The 17,873-nt window shown below is 43.5% G+C and overlaps 1 protein-coding gene and 1 long non-coding RNA gene across 2 annotated transcripts; one reads left to right on the top strand and one right to left on the bottom strand.

Annotated features, from left to right (window-relative positions):
• The first annotated feature begins 265 nt into the window (after positions 1-265).
• On the top strand, positions 266-7,230 carry LOC308584794. Its single transcript, XR_014007008.1, has 3 exons — positions 266-503; positions 6,560-6,655; positions 6,931-7,230. It is a non-coding gene; the product is annotated as an uncharacterized lncRNA (long non-coding RNA).
• A 5,532-nt stretch (positions 7,231-12,762) lies between these two features.
• Positions 12,763-17,302, bottom strand: PPP1R3C (protein phosphatase 1 regulatory subunit 3C). The gene is made up of 2 exons (XM_081189808.1): positions 17,107-17,302; positions 12,763-15,325 (listed from the first exon to the last, which is right to left on the bottom strand). Exon 2 carries the CDS (start codon positions 15,322-15,324, stop codon positions 14,380-14,382), a length of 945 nt encoding a protein of 314 aa, XP_081045934.1. The 5' UTR covers position 15,325; positions 17,107-17,302; the 3' UTR covers positions 12,763-14,379.
• Between the last annotated feature and the right edge of the window lie 571 nt (positions 17,303-17,873).

The raw sequence follows: 17,873 nt of genomic DNA, 5'->3' as shown, positions 1-17,873 counted from the left end.
CAAAAACCCATTTAGTCCAACCCCAATCTCATTATGATATACTGTTTTAACAACTGTGTACTGGTCATTAATCAAGATCCAATGCTTGTTTGCTCAGAAGTAAATGATTAATCCCATTGTGCCTAACTTTGAGGTAAGAATTTTGGATTGTATTGTCAATTTCTCCTCAGCATTCCTTCATGTATTAGCAACTTTCATAGCAGACGATGGTGTTTTTAGTGTGGCAGTGGTCAGGTGGCTGTTCTTAACTATAGCGTAGGTAATTCTGTGATAGTTTGTTCTTCACTTACGCCAAAGCAAGGCAAACTTTTTTTGCACAGATTGCTATGGATTCTGTTTCTCGATCTGCGCAGCTCTGATCGCTTTGACGCAAGGCTTGTTGTCAGCTGCAAGGCAGACTAATTTAGCTACAGAAGATGAGTCAACCTTTGTTTTGTCATTTTTGCCTTTATGGCTCTCATACAGCTTCTGACCACAGTTCAGCCGACAACACATTCTTGGAGGTAATTGCAGTCCTGTTAAAGGGAGTAAGGGAAGTTCTGTGGTTAGGCCACAGAAATGTGTCAGGAGATTATCTGCACACTTGCTTCTCAGAACAATCTCATTGATGCTTTAGGGGCTTCTGTATAATAATAATGTCTCACCTGCTCCAATTGAATCTATCCCCCTACTGGGCAAACTAGGCTGGGTATGCTCTCTAAATCCCTAATGCACATTAGAAACACGTTTTCCCTCTCAAAGAATTCTAGGCACTGTAGTTTGTTACGGGTCGCTTATAATTATTACTCTGTGAGAGGTGGACTACAGGTCCCAGAATTCCTTGAGGGAAAGACTCTGTTGCAAATGTGCTTTATAGAGTGTGCACAGCCCAAGTTTCTAGAGTTTGCCACATTTACGCCTAGAACTTGCAGACTGCATGTTGTTGTTGTTGTTGTTGTTGTTGTTGTTAATAATAATAATAATAATAATAATAATAATAATAATAATAATAATAATAAACAACTATGCACCGGTTCAAGAATGATATGTACTGCAACAATACAAATGCATACCTTTAAGATACCTAGACACTGAGGGGGAAATTAATTTTATGCAAATATCATGGTACCTTGGTTCTCAAACATAATCCATTCCGGAAGCCTGTTCCAAAGCATTCCAAAACCAAGGCGCTCTCTCCCATAGAAAGTAATGCAAAGTGAAAAAAATAACATGAATTAAAGGTTTTGTTTTGTGAAAGATTTGGAAAGAAAGGAGGCGCTCTCTGTGACACAGCAAGAAATGTGACCCGATATGGACAGGCAGACCTTTGCTGCAAGATAGATGGTCTTAGGGAGGAAGAGCCGTGGATCGGTTATCAGGCTGGGATCATAAATTTGAAAGGGCTGGAGAGACTAATTATCATGCAGCGGGTCTGGAAAGTTAATGAGCGGACATTTAGACTGTATTTCATCGGAGTGACAAGATGGCGAATGTTTGCTCGAACAAAAGCCTGGACTATTGGATTTCTGTGAGAGATCTACGAGAGAGCATTACAAAGCCCACACAGAGATATAAATAAGACTGTTTCTTTCAATCCACTTGTGGAGAGAACTCGGAGGTGACTGAAAAGGAAAATGAGTAACGACAAAGAGTTGAGAAGATGGGACTGAAAACATCATTGTAAACATGAAAGCAGCAGAAATATGGATGATTGGACTCCTGATGATTGTGAAGCATGGGTACCCCCCACAAAAAAAATTAATTTGGAAAACATTTGGACTTTATGATGTGTATTGATACAATTTGGACTAATTGGTATGATATGTTTAATTTGGTAAATGGAAACTTAATAAAAATTATTTTTTTAAAAAAAGAAAGTAATGCAAAATGGATTAATCTGTTCCATTTTTAAAAACAACCCCTAAAACAGCAATTTAACATGTATTTTACTATCTAACGAGACCATTGATCCATAAAATGAAAGCAATAATCAATGTACCATACTATAAAGTAAATAAAACAGTATTGTAGATGATAAAAATTAAAATTATTATTTCTTCTTACCTGCACTGATGATAGTCGATGTTTGGATGGGAGGCTTTTATCCATTTCCGCAATCACACAATCAGTAGCTGAACAGGGTTCCACATTGTCACAAAAACAAATTAACCGAAAAAGCCTCAAAAACAAAAACGCAAAATAAATAGCAAAAACAAAAGCACCAGACTTAATCCATTCCGGAAATCCATTTGACTTCCGAAATGTTCGAAAACCAAGGTGCAGCTTCTGATTGGCTCTGGAAACCATAGCTGACAGCCGCATTGGACGTTCAGCTTCCAAAAAGCGTTTGAAAATTGGAACACTTACTTTCGGGTTTTTGGTGTTTGGGAATCAAGGCATTTGAGAACCAAGGTGTTTGAGAACCAAGGCATTTGAGAACCAAGGTACTACTGCACCATAAAAGTTCTTGGAGTGGGGCATACAGTGGCAAAGCCAAGGGAAAGCTCATTTACTCCCATAACAGCCTTAGAGACCCATAGCAAATAAATGAAACAGAATAAAATCCATTCATAGTATTCACAACAAAGGGCAACACAACCTAAGATCTCAGAGCAAACATTCTCAACAGGAGGGAAACTGGAAGACAATTTCAAGGTGGGGAAAACAGATAGTGGGAAAAGAATGGAGCATCTTCCTCCCCACCATTCCTCTCCCAATTTCAGCCTCCCAATGCCACCTTTTTAAAAAAAAAATCAAAAGAATGCAGTGCACATCATATGTGGTTTCAGCCTTTGTCACTGGGGCTAAATAGTAGCAATGGTGACGTCCCCCCTCCTTCCTTCCGCTAATGTTTTTAGATCCAGCGTTAGCAGTTTATAATTTTGGCAAATGAGTTGAGTATGTGGGTGAAGAATGGGGACAAGGCAACAATAATGCAACAGGTATAATCCTCCAACTCCTGCTCCATAAATTATACATTGACTTTGGGAAGTGAGTGCCATTCTTGCAGTCAAGTCAGTCTTTGATTTCATAAAGGCAGGTTTGTAAATCTCTTTGGAAATAGACGCAAGCTGTGTAAAGAAGCAAAAAAGTAAATTCTATGTGAATAAGTTTTCCAAGACCAGTTATATACAAAGATGCAGATGAAATGGAGCTTTTTGTTTGTATCGATTTCTGCTCATGCAGGCCTGTGCATAGATTTAACATTTAATTATATGTCTTGGGGGGGGGGGTAAAGCCAGCCAAAAACTGTAATTAGATTCCATGTACTGCAGAGATATTTCTGGAGATAATCGTGTGGTGGGAGAAGCAATTCATGCAAGGTCTGTGCCCAAATGTAGATTTATGAAACACAAACTGTAAGGGCAAAGGGACATGTGTGCTATTTTCTGCCATCCGAATGTAATTTATATTTTTGTATGAATATTTTAATAGCATGCAAATATTGCACTCTAAACTGAAGCACCAAACGAATTCCCCAATAGAGCAACTGCTACAAATGATCACAACTTAATATTGCAGAATTAATATAGGACATCTTCTTTCTCCCATTATCAAGGAATAGGCTAATCTCCAACATCCTAAACATTTCTGCTGACATATCTGTCTTGCAACATTCAACAGTGGGCTGTTTCTGTGGTGTGAGCATAGTATAGTGTTTTCTGGTGGCATGTACTGGAGGAGTCAAATGAGCTGTGCCCCTGGCACGTGTCTGTTCAGTTGTTTTATTATTAGACTGTAAATGTACAGGGTAAGAACCAAATAAATGTTTGTCAAATTGAGGAGCCGCATAACTCCATGGCAATCTGCTGCAACGCACTTTTATTTAAAAATCATGTGTACGATCACTTCCTTGCAAGGTTCTTATACACACACACACACACACACACACACACACACACACACACACACACTATATCCTTGTTCCAAATATAGGCTCGGTGTTGAGGGATACCTTTCCTCCTGCATGTGGCAGCCTCTTATGTGAATTGAATGATGGTAAACGACATCACACCCTCTGCTCATGGTGGGATCCTTAAGATGGTCAATTTCCCATGAAAATGGAGCTCCCTGATTAAGGGCAGAAAACAGACACCACTAGCAGACAGGGATTGCAATTTACAACCCAACAGGGGGAGCTGTAGCAATGATGTAAAACTCTGAGCAACGACTTAAGCAAAGAATCATTGGGTCTAGTGCACTGAAGGAGGGCAGTGTTGGAACTCTTAATTCCATATAGGTCCAGCGGCGGAGCAACTTAATCAGGCTCCTGGGGCGGCGCACATGCCCTGCATCCAGGGCGGGGCCAGCCAGCCATGGGTCAGGGCCAGCTGCCCATGGGGGCACTGCGGGGCCTCCGAGGAGTCTGCCTGCCTCCTCCCACTCAGCTGCCCTACAGGTGAGGGGGAGGCAATGGGCGGACTGTTTGGGGCAGTGTGGAGCCTGCAGGCACTCAAGCCACCGCGTCACTCCCAGGAGAGACTCGTGCCTCAGGTGTGCTGCAGGCCCCGTGGTGAGTGCTGCCCACCATTTTGTCACCCCTCCTTAGTAGGGACACCCGGGACAGGCCTCACCTACCACACACCCCTTGCTACGCCCCTGTATAGGTCTCCTCTAAATCATGGATAATTTCTGTTGTTATATTGTATTTTATGTTGTGAACTGCCATGAGCTCTACAGATGAAGGGCAGTATAAAATAGTAATAGCAATAGTAATAGTTAAGGAAAAGGTAAAGGACCCCTGAACGGTTAAGTCCAATCAAAGGCAACTATGGGATGCAGTGCTCATCTCGCTTTTCAGGCTGAGGGAGCCGTGTTTGTCCACAGACAGCTTTCTGGGTCATGTGGCCAGCATGACTGAACCACTTCTGGCGCAACAGGACACCATGACGGAAACCAGAGTGCACAGAAATGCTGTTTACCTTCCCACCGCAGCGGTACCTATTTATCTACTTGCACTGGTGTGCTCTCGAACTGCTAGGTTAGCAGCAGCTTGGACAGAGCAACAGGAGCTCACTCCGTCATGCAGATTCAAACCGCCAACTTTCGGATCGGCAAGCCCAAGAGGCTCAGTGGTTTAGGCCACAGTGCCACCCACTTCCCTTAATAATAGTAATAATAAGCCCCTCCCAACTGTCCCCCAGACAGCCGCTTGAGGCAGTTGCCTAACCAAGCCTCCTGGTTTTACTCCACATTTGTAAAATAACTGCAAGGAAGGGGAGAAAAACAGCATCAGTGAAGTGAACTCATATCAGTGTGTCTGACCCATGAGGAATCGGGAAGGCTGTCATCACTTAAGCCTCAAGTTTTAGACCTGTTGGGTAAATTTCAGAGATAGGAACTCTTAGCTCATGCCACACGAAAAGTTGCTGAGCTCATGAAACTCTAGAGATCTAATGAGCTCCTGCTCTTGACATTGTTTTCTACTTATAGTAACTGGATGATGTCCAAGTGCCTTATCCCCTTTGCTGCTGCAATTCTATGCTCCACCGAGAACTTGGCTTGGAAGAGACTCTGCATTCCTTTCTGACTCCCCTCACAGACACTCAGCTCAGGGCTCAGAATAAATCCATCAGCTATTAACACTTTGCAGTCTCTGTGTCTGCTTTCCCTCTTTTTAAAACAATCGTCTGTCAGCAGGGTGACCTGTGAGGGAAGCCTGTGCTCCCCTTGCTAGGTTGGGGTGAAGGCACTGCCAGCTTCTTTCTCCAAAGTGCAAGGGAGTCTGGCCACTTGCTATGTTTTCCCTGGGATTGATTTAAAGTCCAGTTGCCTGCAGTAGCCCCCCATGAGATGGTTCCGGACTGAGAACCACCGTTAAAACAGATATTTCCCCAGTGTTTTCATACAGTTGCATTTCATAAGCCTGAATGAAAGCATTAATACAACAATTGTTAATATGAATCACATAGTTGGTGAAATCAACGAGTGAGTGAGTGTGTGTGTGTGTGTATTCTTTATAAGATTTTAATCTAAGCTTTCCTCTCTAGCTGTATGCTCAGGCTTTTGGCTCTGAATTTAGATCATAATGTGGTATGAGTTATGGCCTGTTTTTTGTGTTTGCCCTTTTTATTATTGTTGATGGATGAATGTTTTTATATACGTTGTTTTGGGGTGTTCTTTGTTTTAAGTCACTTTGAGACATTTCATAAAAAGTGAAGAATGAGTATACAGTGGTACCTCAGGTTAAGTACTTAATTCGTTCCAGAGGTCCGTACTTAACCTGAAACTGTTCTTAACCTGAAGCACCACTTTAGCTAATGGGGCCTCCTGCTGCTGCCACGCCGCCGGAGCACAATTTCTGTTCTCATCCTGAAGCAAAGTTCTTAATCTGAAGTAATATTTCTGGGTTAGCGGAGTCTGTAACCTGAAGCGTATGTAACCTGAAGCGTATGTAACCTGAGGTACCACTGTAATAAATAATTCTTCGTTAAGTGAAGAAAGGCCTAAATGGTCGTGGCAGTGTGAGAAGGGGCAGATGATCTAGATAGTTGTCCACATTTTCCATTGGAGAGCTAACATATCTAACTGTGTACCATACTGTAATAAAGAAAGAAAAGCTGGATATTCTGTTTTTCAGACAAAATAGATTTGCCATGTCACAGAGAAGTTACAGCGCTAACTTCCTAGAGGGGAAGGAAGAACATCACATGGATCTTTGAGGTCAGAATCCTTTGTATGTACTTCTCAAAGGATGCATACCTATGTAATGGAAAACTTTCTCACTGTCCACTGCAGAATGTTATCACTGTGAGAGTGTAAATGTGGAGATAAATGAGAGTAAATGCAGAGATGCGCATGGTATACACATTCCAAACACTTAGACAGGCTCTGATACATAGACTAATTTGGAAGCTCTCTCATGTTTTTCCTCTGCCATTGAACTGATATAGCCTGTCACACAGAGGGATGAATGAATGAAGGATGATATTGTCCCTTTTTCCTCACCAGCCTTTTAGCACGTTGGCAAGAGAGACAAGAGTCCAACTGACCTGTGTCCGAACCTTGAGTGTGATGAGACCTCTGAAAAGAAGAAAGAGAACATCACCACAGGACCTAACCTATATTGGGAACCAAGGAATTTAACATCCTCTTACCATCAGCATAAGGGACCAGGGGGTTTCCCATAAGTCTGCTGGTATCTTCCTCTTTATGCACCATTGTTGCTGTTTCGCCTATATAAGGAGCCACACTTGGAGAATTCTAGCAAGTTGCTAGAATGTAGGATATCATTAAATAGTTTTAAAGAAAGATCACAGCAGATCACTGATATTTGGCTTCTGCAACAACGTCACACTGGAAAACATGTCAAACTATTTCCCACCGCTGGGCAGCAAAGTTACAGTTTAGCCACATGTGTGACAGGGCAACACAGGGGATGAGGAATGGAGCTTTCTGTAGGTGGAACATGTTGAAAAGGGGGCTTGGTGTGAGAAGGTTGAAGAGTTCTCCTTGCAGCTGCTGTTGGTGTGGGAAGCATCTGAGATCCAGAAATTGCTGGCAGGGAAGAAAGGCAGAGTACTTGGCTCATTTTATGCTCAGCTTCATTGGGACCCGCTACCAGGAATATCACAAGGGGCTATTTAAAGATACCATCCACCTACCATCCAAGTAGGAAAAACTTGTCATCATAAAGATCCTGGCCACCAGAGTCCTATCCCTTCTTACTCAGTAATGAGCTTGGGAAAGGTCACACAAGCTTAATGGACAAGTTGGCTGCTGTGGGTGACTTTAGACAAGTTCAGCTGACTCACAAGCTGAGACGGGGATCTAGACACCATGACACACACACCCTAAGCAAGGCTGCTGTAGTGCAGTCTACATGGGGCTGTCTCTTGGAGACTGCTCAGAAAGAGTCGTTCATTCATTCATTCATTCATTCATTCAATTTGTATGCCACTTTTCCACACACACAAATCATGTTGAAAGTAGCTTACAACAAAGAGTGCTTCCTTCACTTTCCATCTTCCCACTTTTGCTTCCAGTTTCTTTGCACCTTCCAGGTCAAGGTCTGGGTATAGTTACACACAGCCCAGCAAGATTCTGGCAAATGAGCCTCATTTCTTCATTCAGGTGCTTCTGTTGTGGTTCCTGTTCACTATTATTGCTACTCAGAGCAACATTTGGATGAGAAACAAAATATGAAGTAGCTGACACCTAAAATGCCCACCCCTGGCCATTCCCCCCCCTCCCAACACATGCACTTAAGTAGAATCATAGAACTGTAGAGTTGAAAGGGACCCTGGTGATCATCTAATCTAACCCACTGCAATGCAGGAATATCCAGTTATATCCATATGGGGATCACATCTGCAACCTTGGCGTTATCAGTACCAGGCCCTAACCAACTGCGCGATCCAGGCCTCAAGGAGCAATACTGGTTTTAGCTTGTGTGTGTGTGTGTGTGTGTGTGTGTAATGTTCTAGATTATAGACTTCTCCTTGAAAGATTGTTTTTTATCCCGGTCCCAGACATCTCTCCTTGCAACTTAACTTCCGAGTCATTTGCTTAAGACCACAGCTGCTTGCAATGCTAAGCATGCTTACTTGAAAGCAAGTTCCATCGCAATAAATGAGAGCAACTTCTGAGTCCAAAAGAAGCACACACTCAACTAGGAAACGGTTCCTTTTCCCCCCATTCCTGTTGGAAGCGAACAGATTGAATTGAGGAGGTGAGGTGAGTTATGCCTTTTCCTGCATGCCAGGCTTGACTCCAACCCCCTTGGATTTCTGCCTGCCATATTTTTACCCCGTTCTTCTCCCTCTCTCTGGCTATGTGCGCAATGCGGAGGAAGTGCCTGATGCTTGGCAATCAGCGTGGGAAGATTGGAACTGGTGGCGAGTTTTAATACAGCGCTGTGGAAACCATCCAGAGACTCTTGTCTGCCGCTCCCCCATTGTTCTGTCTCATGCTACACACGTCACCAATTTATGAGGGTACAAAGACACTTAATTTAAGCCACGGCATGAATGAATTTCCCCGCTAAGGGAGAGAGACCACGAGAGAAGGGGCAGAAAAAAAGAATGATTTGTGGCATCCAAAGTAGCTGCTGTGCAAAATCTCAGGGAAGGGAGCTTGAAAGCACTAGGCCAGGCTCTGCTGAGGGGGAGGGAAGGCTGAGCCCCACTGATTTTATAACGAATTACCCACAAGGACTAATTTTACCTCATGACTCAAACTGAATTGAACAAAAATAGGTAGCACCTAGGTTTTTATTAGGCGTTGAGGGTCAAAGATCATTTTAAATGCTTAAAGCTCAAATAGGAATGGGAAATAAAAGTAAATACGTAGCTACTCCCACTGGATGTTTCTAAGTATGTGGGAATTTGGGGCTAATACTCCTAAAGCATTGTTTACTTCTTCTCTCCTCTCCTCCCGTTGCTCGGTCCCTGCTCCTGCCAACCTAGCAGTTTGAAAGCACGTCAAAGTGCAAGTAGATAAATAGGTACCGCTCTGGTGGGAAGGTAAACAGCGTTTCCGTGCGCTGCTCTGGTTTGCCAGAAGCGGCTTAATCATGCTGGCCACATGACCCAGAAGCTGTACTCCAGCTCCCTCGGCCAGTAAAGCGAGATGAGCGCCACAACCCTAGAGTCATCCCCTACTGGACCTAACAGTCAGGGGTCCCTTTACCTTTAGATTTCACAGGGGTAATCCTATAAACAGGCTTTTCCCAGGAAACTACACAGATATTGCATACCTAACTACTCTGCTCATCACCTTGTTAACAGACAGTTACCTTGAGCATCTGAATAATTTTTCTTCACTATGCTTTTGTATACATTAATAGTGAAAAGCACTTGCTGATGGCCAGTTGTGTGTGTGTGTGTGTGTGTGTGTGTGTGTGTGTGAACGAACCTATTTCTAAAAACTCAAGTATAGCAAAGCTGGGGTGGGTGGGAGAGGAATATCTACTGTATGTTTGTTCAATATGGTATGAGAAATGCAAACAGTACAAATCTCCCCCTTGTTAAAGGGAAAAAGGGAATCAGACTGTGGAGAGGAAAATCTGGAATGTATTTCTAAGGAGGGAAGATAATTTTACATAGAGAACAGTCACAGCAGGAGGATATATGGTATGAAGTATCAGCATTCAATGCTGCCCAGGTTTGGGGTGAAGTCTCTGAAATGCATCCTTGGGTCTACTATTTCCAGCTGTTTTCAATCAGCATAATTAACAACTGAGTCTATTCATCTGTTTAAAAAAATGAATGAACTGCTTGAAGCGTAATGCATAATCTCATGTCATTGCTGTCCCAAAGTGTGGCCCATGCACAAAGTCCCTCCAACTTATGCAAAGCAGCAGAAAGAATTATCAGGAGGAAACAGACTCCTAGAAGTCAGTGCCAGTCTGTTTGATTCTCCTCCAAAAGGTCTCTGCTTCATTGTAAGACTTGTCACAAGCTTATTTTAATACAGTGGTAAAGAGCCCTGCATTTCTGAAGCCACAAGGCATGCACAGACAAATAGCATAACTCTCTTCTCTTAAAAGCCAGCACAAAAATAAAATGAAAACTTTGAGAGGTTCTTTCTGTCTGAGAGGCACCCTCTGAGATGTTCTTATGGTTGTGTGATTTTTAAATCCATGAGAGCAATTTTGTTAATAGTTTTACCTTGAGGCATGAAAAGACATTTGGTAAACAAAAAGGCTTTGAACAAAAAGCTTAGACTTTGAGAGGAATTGTAAGGGCATTGCAGATAATGAAATGTCCTGACTGTTAACAACTTTCCATTGAAATGGGGGGGGGACACAGCAAAGGATAGCCTGGACTCTTTTAATCGTTTTCCGTGAAAATAACCTGTTGCCTTTGTGCATTTAGAGCCTAACAAATAGAAAGCAACTTCTTCTTCTTCTTCTTCTTCTTCTTCTTCTTCTTCTTCTTCTTCTTCTTCTTCTCATTTGCTGACAACCAATGTTACTATGAAGGCAACAAGACATTTCACTTCTGTATACTGGATTTGCTTACCAAATAATGCAAAATAATTCACTTCTGTTTACTGGGTTTGCTTACCAAATAAACGCACATCAAGGGTTCACCTCATTCAAAAGTGAAGTTCATATTTTTGCATCTGATGATGGAGGTTGATTCTAGTCAAAATACTGTGCCATAATACATTTCTTAGGGTTGTAGCCAATGTTGTGTGTCCAGAGTTCCACTTGCACAACAGAACTTCTCCTTCTTCTCCTTTCCTTGCAGGTGCACAACATTTGCTCCAGAGCATCTCCTTGACCCTTTGGAACAGATTTGGGGGATGGGAAGAGAAGAGGGGAAGAAGTTCTGTTGTGCAAGTTGAAGTCGCTGATATCGAAAGTCACTGAGGTTGAGGACAAAAAATAGGGACATATTTTCCCTCTCTCTCTTCTGATAGAGGTTATCCTACAGGGCGACCCAAACTGGGCCTAAACCCCATTGAAATGGATCTCAAAAAAAGTACCGTATTTCCCCATGTATAAGACGCCCCTTATTTTGGGGGACTCAGATTTAAGAAAATGGGAGACACTATCCGTGTATAAGACACCCCCTAATTTTTCACAATATTTTAAAGGGGGAAAAACTAGTCTTATACATGGAAAAATATGGTAAGTTTCTTTCAAGAGTGCCTGAATAAAATGCTTTGGGGCAAGGTTTGTGTTTTTTGAGAAGGCCCAAAAAACCTATCCAGATCCTTTGCAACAGTGCTATATCTAACAGATAACTCTACATTATTATTTGGAAAAAGGGCTTGGTAGCCAAGCATCTCAAGGCTAATCTACTTAAGCAAGATATTGTTTGCTTATCAATTATTGCAGCTGACTGAAGTTCCTAGTTATCAAATAACCTATATTAGTAATTTAAAAATCCAGGCGACATATGCCTAGTCATATAAGCAGAAAGGAGGAGGGGAAACTGTATTAAAGAATGATCCAGCCTTTGTTTGCATTTGCAAAGGGCAGGGTGCAGAGATACTGATATATGCAAACAGAACAATTCATGTACCACCCACACTCAGCTACCAGGGCATGCACACAATGCATGCCATTTCATTGATGCACCAGACATGCTATTGAACACCAGACTGTGAGACTCCCATAGGAGGGCACACACATACCCTCAGCCCTACAGCAGGGAATCCAATCTAGCAAGTTTGCTGACATGAGAAAGCATGGACATGGGGGATACTGGAGCTTGTGTGTTTGTGTGTGTCCTCTGTATACCCAGCAACCATTTTCATATGCAGCATCATAGATGGATAGATGACAGAACATAAGAGCATGACAAAGTGAGAATGTGGGCAGGGGCAGAGGTAGGGGGTGCGGACTACCCTGGGTGTCTTCGCTAAGGGGGAGGTGACATTTGGCAGTCGTGGGTGAGCATCCCGCCAAATGTCCGCCATTGGTGGCTCCCTCCGTGCCCCGCCTCCCTTGGGAGCATGCCCACCCTGGGCAGTGCGAGCATATGCTCTGCCGCTGAATGTGGGGAACTGTGGAAGAGATTATACTGCAGGTACAGCCAGGGGTGTTGACGTATTGGAAGCTTTGTGGGTTAAACAGTAGCTTTTAACTGTTCTCTGCTCTTCAGCAGCACACAGAGTCATTAGCTGATGATTAGGAGTTCTGGAAGAGGGAGGTCTTAGATATGGCCAACAGCAGGTGGGAACATATCCCCTGGGCTTCTTGTTTGTTTGTTTGTTTGCCACCTGATTCTGCCAATGACTGAACAACCCAGTGAATCCCAGCTTTTACTTTCTCTCAGCTAAGGCCATGCTATGATGTTCAAGTCCTTCCCAAGAAAGAGATTGCCACAATTATCAAAACACAATTTATTTTTTAAAGTGAACTGTTTACACAGTAGTGTGGTACAGTGGGGGGGCCAGGGGGAGAAGAGGCTTTTCCCTTTTTTGCGATACAAATTCCATGTCAGTACTGGTGGAACAAACAGTATAATGATGTGATTTGCATTTTCCATAGACACCACCACTACAAAACAGGTTAAGTGAACACAGAGATATGTACACACACTCCTATTCCGATTGGCTTTTTCGTATACAGTCCGTGCCAAAATTACACTATTATTTACAAAATGCTATATATCTGGGGAAGATTAAAGACTATAATCAGAAAGTCACAACAACAGCTTTCTGTGTCTGTAACAGCTACAAAAAAAATGAGGTATGAGAAAGTGTATAGAAAACTATTTCTATTTATGTGCAAGATGCATACTGTTATTTTAGACCAATTAGCTTGAGAAGTGCAGCTACATTATTACCCCTTCAATATGAAGGACTTTTAAATTGCTTAGCTTTATTTTACTGTTGTGAAGAGCTATTTCTTGGAGAAGAAAAATATTACTAAACTCTACAACAAGCAAGATAATAGGAGAGTTTGTCTCTACACTGAACAAGGCAAGTTGAGCAGCCAGTGTCTACAGGATTAAGGCATTTCATTCCGTCTCTCTTCAAAACAAAACCGTGCAATCACAGGAAACCCTGTGTGATTATTTTTGTTTTTTTAAGGCATAGCCTTTGTGTACATAGGATGAAGATCTACCTGTGAAGTGTGGTTGCAAAATTAGCTTACTGTTTGGCAAGTTGAAAGACAAGATTCCCGAAATCAAGTCTACAGCTTTGCAGGGGCCTATTTACACGAACAGTTCCCCAGCCCCTTATGCTTTTCACACTTCCTCTCACCCCCTCCACGCATATATAAGCCTAAAGGTCAGAAATTCAACAGATGCAGCTTTCCCCACTGCTGTAATTCACTGATGGGGAAAGTGCTGTCTGTCTGTACAGCTCTTACAAGGCACACTGCTTCCTGCTGTATGCTTTACTTTTGTCCCTACAGTACACCATACCCCTTTCCCTCTCTCTCTCTCTCTCTCTCTCTCTCGCCACTTCATTCCCACTTAAGGCCCCTTTTCACCACAATCCTAAATACCGAATTGTATTCTTGCCAAGACCTGCTTTGTCTTGACTCAGGCCTCAGGTTTGGCAGTTCCGCCTCTCTCACACAATCTCCGCTACAACTTAAAAAGTAGGCACGAGGTTTTTTTGTGTGGCTACCTCTGCAACATCCTCCTCACACAATCACAGCTTCCCAAAAAGCCACCACACACACTATTACTTCTTCACAAACTTCTCTGCTGCCCCCTAGTTAAGGCAAGTGGACAGCAAGTTAATGGTATATCAATCACTCGTTTTCTACATTAGGAGATGTTCTCACGGAAATTCATATTCTCTCTCCCTCCCCCCTGAAGTCCAAGTTGTGGCTGGTAGTTTTTTTGTTTTTAAATGTAAATGCATAATGTTCACAGTCATTTTCCCTTTTAAAAAAAGTAGTCAGCCTACCCTTCTAGGTGGCTTGCTTATGCTTATTGAGAAGTTTAAAGTTAGGTGGCAACAGATGCCTCTGTGTTTTATTATCATTCACCAATATGGAGACAAGCTTTCAATCCTGCTCCAGCTTTGCCATTCAGGGAAGAGGCCATTGGCTATCCGAGGGCTACCCAGCTGTTCACAGCCTGCCTCGTGCCCTTTTCTTGCCGGTTTGAGAGTCACGCAGCCTTTCCTGGGAGATGGCACTTGGACTCCATCCGACTTCCATTCTGCATGGACAATCTTGTAGTTCTGTCCATCGTTATTGTCCCAGAATGTGTGCTCGTCGCTTTGGTAATACACGCAAAACTCGATGTTCTGCTCAGCGGCAATGACTGGAGGCAAGTCAATAGCAAAGGAGAAGGTATCGTTGTCAGAGTCTCCATACACGTTGTTCATGTAGACGCAATTTATGTCGGAATAGGTTTTCCACGAATCATAGGTGACCCGAATCCGCACCTTCTTCTCAAAACTCACATTTTTCACTTTCACAGTCCCCGAAACAGCCCTTTCTTGGAGGGTGCAGTTCTCAAGACACACAAAGTTCTTCTGTAAGTGGTTCCGGAAGTCCAAGTAATCCGCCGAAGGCTGTGCGAAACCCAGAATCAAGTTCTTTTCCTCGTGTAGTTTTAAGCCAGCAGTTATGTCTTCAAGGTCTAGCAGGTCAAACTGAAGATCCCACCCTGGATTCTCCTGAAACTCAGAGAAGACATGAATGGCGGTGAGAGAGAGACCTTTCGAGTCTGCAAAGACGACTCTCTTCTTGGCTCGTCCGGCAGAGCGCTTCCAGTCACTGTTTTGGGACTCAGTTTCACGTTTCACATTGAGGCACGGTCTGAGAGGCTTAAATCGATCCACAAAGTTCCTTCTCTGATATTCGTCAAGTGGGTTGAGAAAGCTCTTCACAGGTGGCGAACGAGCCAAGCATATTCTCATGGCCACATCTACAGGCATGATAGAACTGGATAGGGGCCTTGGGTCCAAGACTTCTATCATTCTGCAACGTAAACAAAAATCAATTAGGCTTGCGTTTGTACCGGAGGACATGCGCTGGAGGGAAGCCTCTGCAAAAGGCTCCCTTTGCTTACACTCACCGTCGTTCATAATTCATCATTCGCTGGCTGGGAGGCTGTAAATAATTCAGTCACAAGCAAGATTAGCCAGAACAGTGACTGGCAGCCAGATGCGGAACTGATGAAATAATAACACCCTATTCAGAACACTTGGATGAATTCCACATGCCATTTTGAGTCAGCCACGTTTTTAAATTCATGTTTGCTTTGCACCTATGAAAGCTTTTTGTATTTGTTTTATCAATAAAGCTCAGAGCAGGAGGAGTGTGCAGAATAATGTTCTTAGATTGCAGATTCATACTTGGAAGGTAATCACGGCTCCCAATGCACAAGGAAAGAAAAGCATGCCTATCCTCTTTTAAAATTATAAAAAAGCATCTAAATAACATTCATGAGAAATAATTCCTTTTAAAATCCCTTCTATGGAACCTCTTATGTACCATACAGACAACATTTTCATGATGCTTCCTACAACCCTGTTTTTTAAAAATTTATGTAGGTGGCATCCAACTTATAGCACAATCCTAACCCATGTCTACTCAGAAGCAAGTCCTATGAAATAAGTAAGGCTTGTTCCCGAGTGGTGCTATGACTGCAGCTTTAGTCATACTCAAGAGTAGACCCAGTGAGAGGAATCGTTTGTACTGGGTCTGCTCTGAATATGACTTAATCAGATACATCCCTATTCATCCATCTCTGAAGCAATTCAATAGTTAAATACATTAAGAGATCTCGTTAATTTCTCTGTGTACATTACATACAGGAAGCCAGTTATTCCTCCCAAGTACATTTCTTGTAGGCAACTATGGTTACTTATGAGAGTCTTAAAGTAATGCAGAGGGTTATAAGAGGAATCACTTAAGACTACAATAGTTGGCGCCTGTGGCGTGAGAGAAGCCTTATTTTACTGCAGCTTTCCCACAAGCTCAGAGGAGACCGTTTAGGCCTAAGCAAGTACAAATCAACGTTATGAGGAGTCCAGCGATGAGGCTATTGGAATTTTCTAGACTCCTGGGAGGAAAGTTTCAAAGCATAGCTATTTATGTGGCTTTTCATGAACACCACCCCTCTGTTGGCCCGGGAGGACAATGACAGGATGACTCCCAATTCTGACAAGGTTGTAAGAAGCAGAAGAGAATGAGCCCACAGAGCCAAACCCCTTTCCTTCCTTCTCATGCAATCCATTGTCTTTTCACTGCGTTTGCAAGATTAGAAAAGCAGGTATCTTTCCTGAAACCATTTTCTTGCAGAGCTAAGAGGAAGTTTCTGGTCGTTATGCTGAAACAAGCCCTTATTCTACACCAAGAGATTAACTCAAACAGACGAGGGATGATAGGAGCAAGTTGCTTTGCTGACAGAAAACACGCCAACACCTTCCTTAAGTAGGAGTTAGGTACGGTACAGGATCCGAAACCCCCTCCTGTAAAATGCGGCTTTCCAAAAACGCTTCGTCAGAGAACCTGCGCTAGGTTGCAGCCACAGCGCGACTCATGACGAAGCAAAAATAAAACACCCCGATCCTTCCCAGGCTTCCTCGGAAGCAAGTCCCGCCGCGTTCAGCTCCGAAGCAAGTGGGTGCAGGATTGCAACCTTGCTGAAATCGCCCCCGTTCATTCCTAGGCATGACCTTTCCCCGCTGCAAAGGAACCTCCTTTTCTATATATATCTATATATATCTATATATCTATATGCACAACAGGCTTACCTGCGTTAAATAGAAGAAAGTGGACCCGAGGAGAAGCCCATAAATATGGAGGGACGGTCGTGCAAACGGCAATCGGGGCTTTTCCGTGCGGCTCGACGGAGGAGTAACTTCCGCACGAGGCTTTGGGACTTTTGCTCTCTCTGTGGTTTTAACTCACCCAGTGCGTCCCCCACCGATCCTCGCCCGCAGACTCAGCACCCCGCCAGCCTCGCTCCTGCTGCTTATCAAACGCTGCGCCGTCTGCTCCACGTGAAAGCGCTGCGGAAGCCAATCGCGTCGCAGGCCAGGCGCCTGCCAAGCGAATCAGCGCCGAGCTGCCCGCGCTGGGGGAGGCGTGATAGCTCCGCTGCCAGGAGGTGCCGTGGGATGGGGGCGAAGCATGCGGCTCTGTTGACACAGCTTCCAGCGGGAAGACCCTCGGCTCAAGGTCAGCCCCTGCCGGCGACCCAGGAATTAAGGCAGTTTTTACAAAATATATAAATAGGCCCAGAATGAATTTGGACAATTGCGGGGGGGGGGGTTGAACATTGTAGTACGTATTGCATTGTTTTAATGGATGCTTCATTATATAGCGCACCTTTCTGTATTTTGTTTTATTTATTTTTCTTCTGTAACTTACTGCAGGACTTCCCCAGCTGCAAGGAAACAGGCCTTTTCTCCTCCTCCCCACTCCATCTTCTACCTGTGAGGTAGGTCAGCTTGAGACATGATGACTGGCCCTAGGTCATTCAGTGACTTTTGTGGCTGGCTGGCTGGTTCAAACCCTG

This window comes from Podarcis bocagei (assembly GCF_964188305.1).
Source record: "Podarcis bocagei genome assembly, chromosome: 4".
NCBI lineage: Eukaryota > Metazoa > Chordata > Lepidosauria > Squamata > Lacertidae > Podarcis > Podarcis bocagei.
This window is presented reverse-complemented; position numbering and strand designations above follow the sequence as displayed.

What these genes read in the sequence shown, in the direction of transcription:
- PPP1R3C (XM_081189808.1), bottom strand. Translation starts at nt 15,324, where the DNA reads ATGATAGAAGTCTTGGACCCAAGGCCCCTATCCAGTTCTATCATGCCT.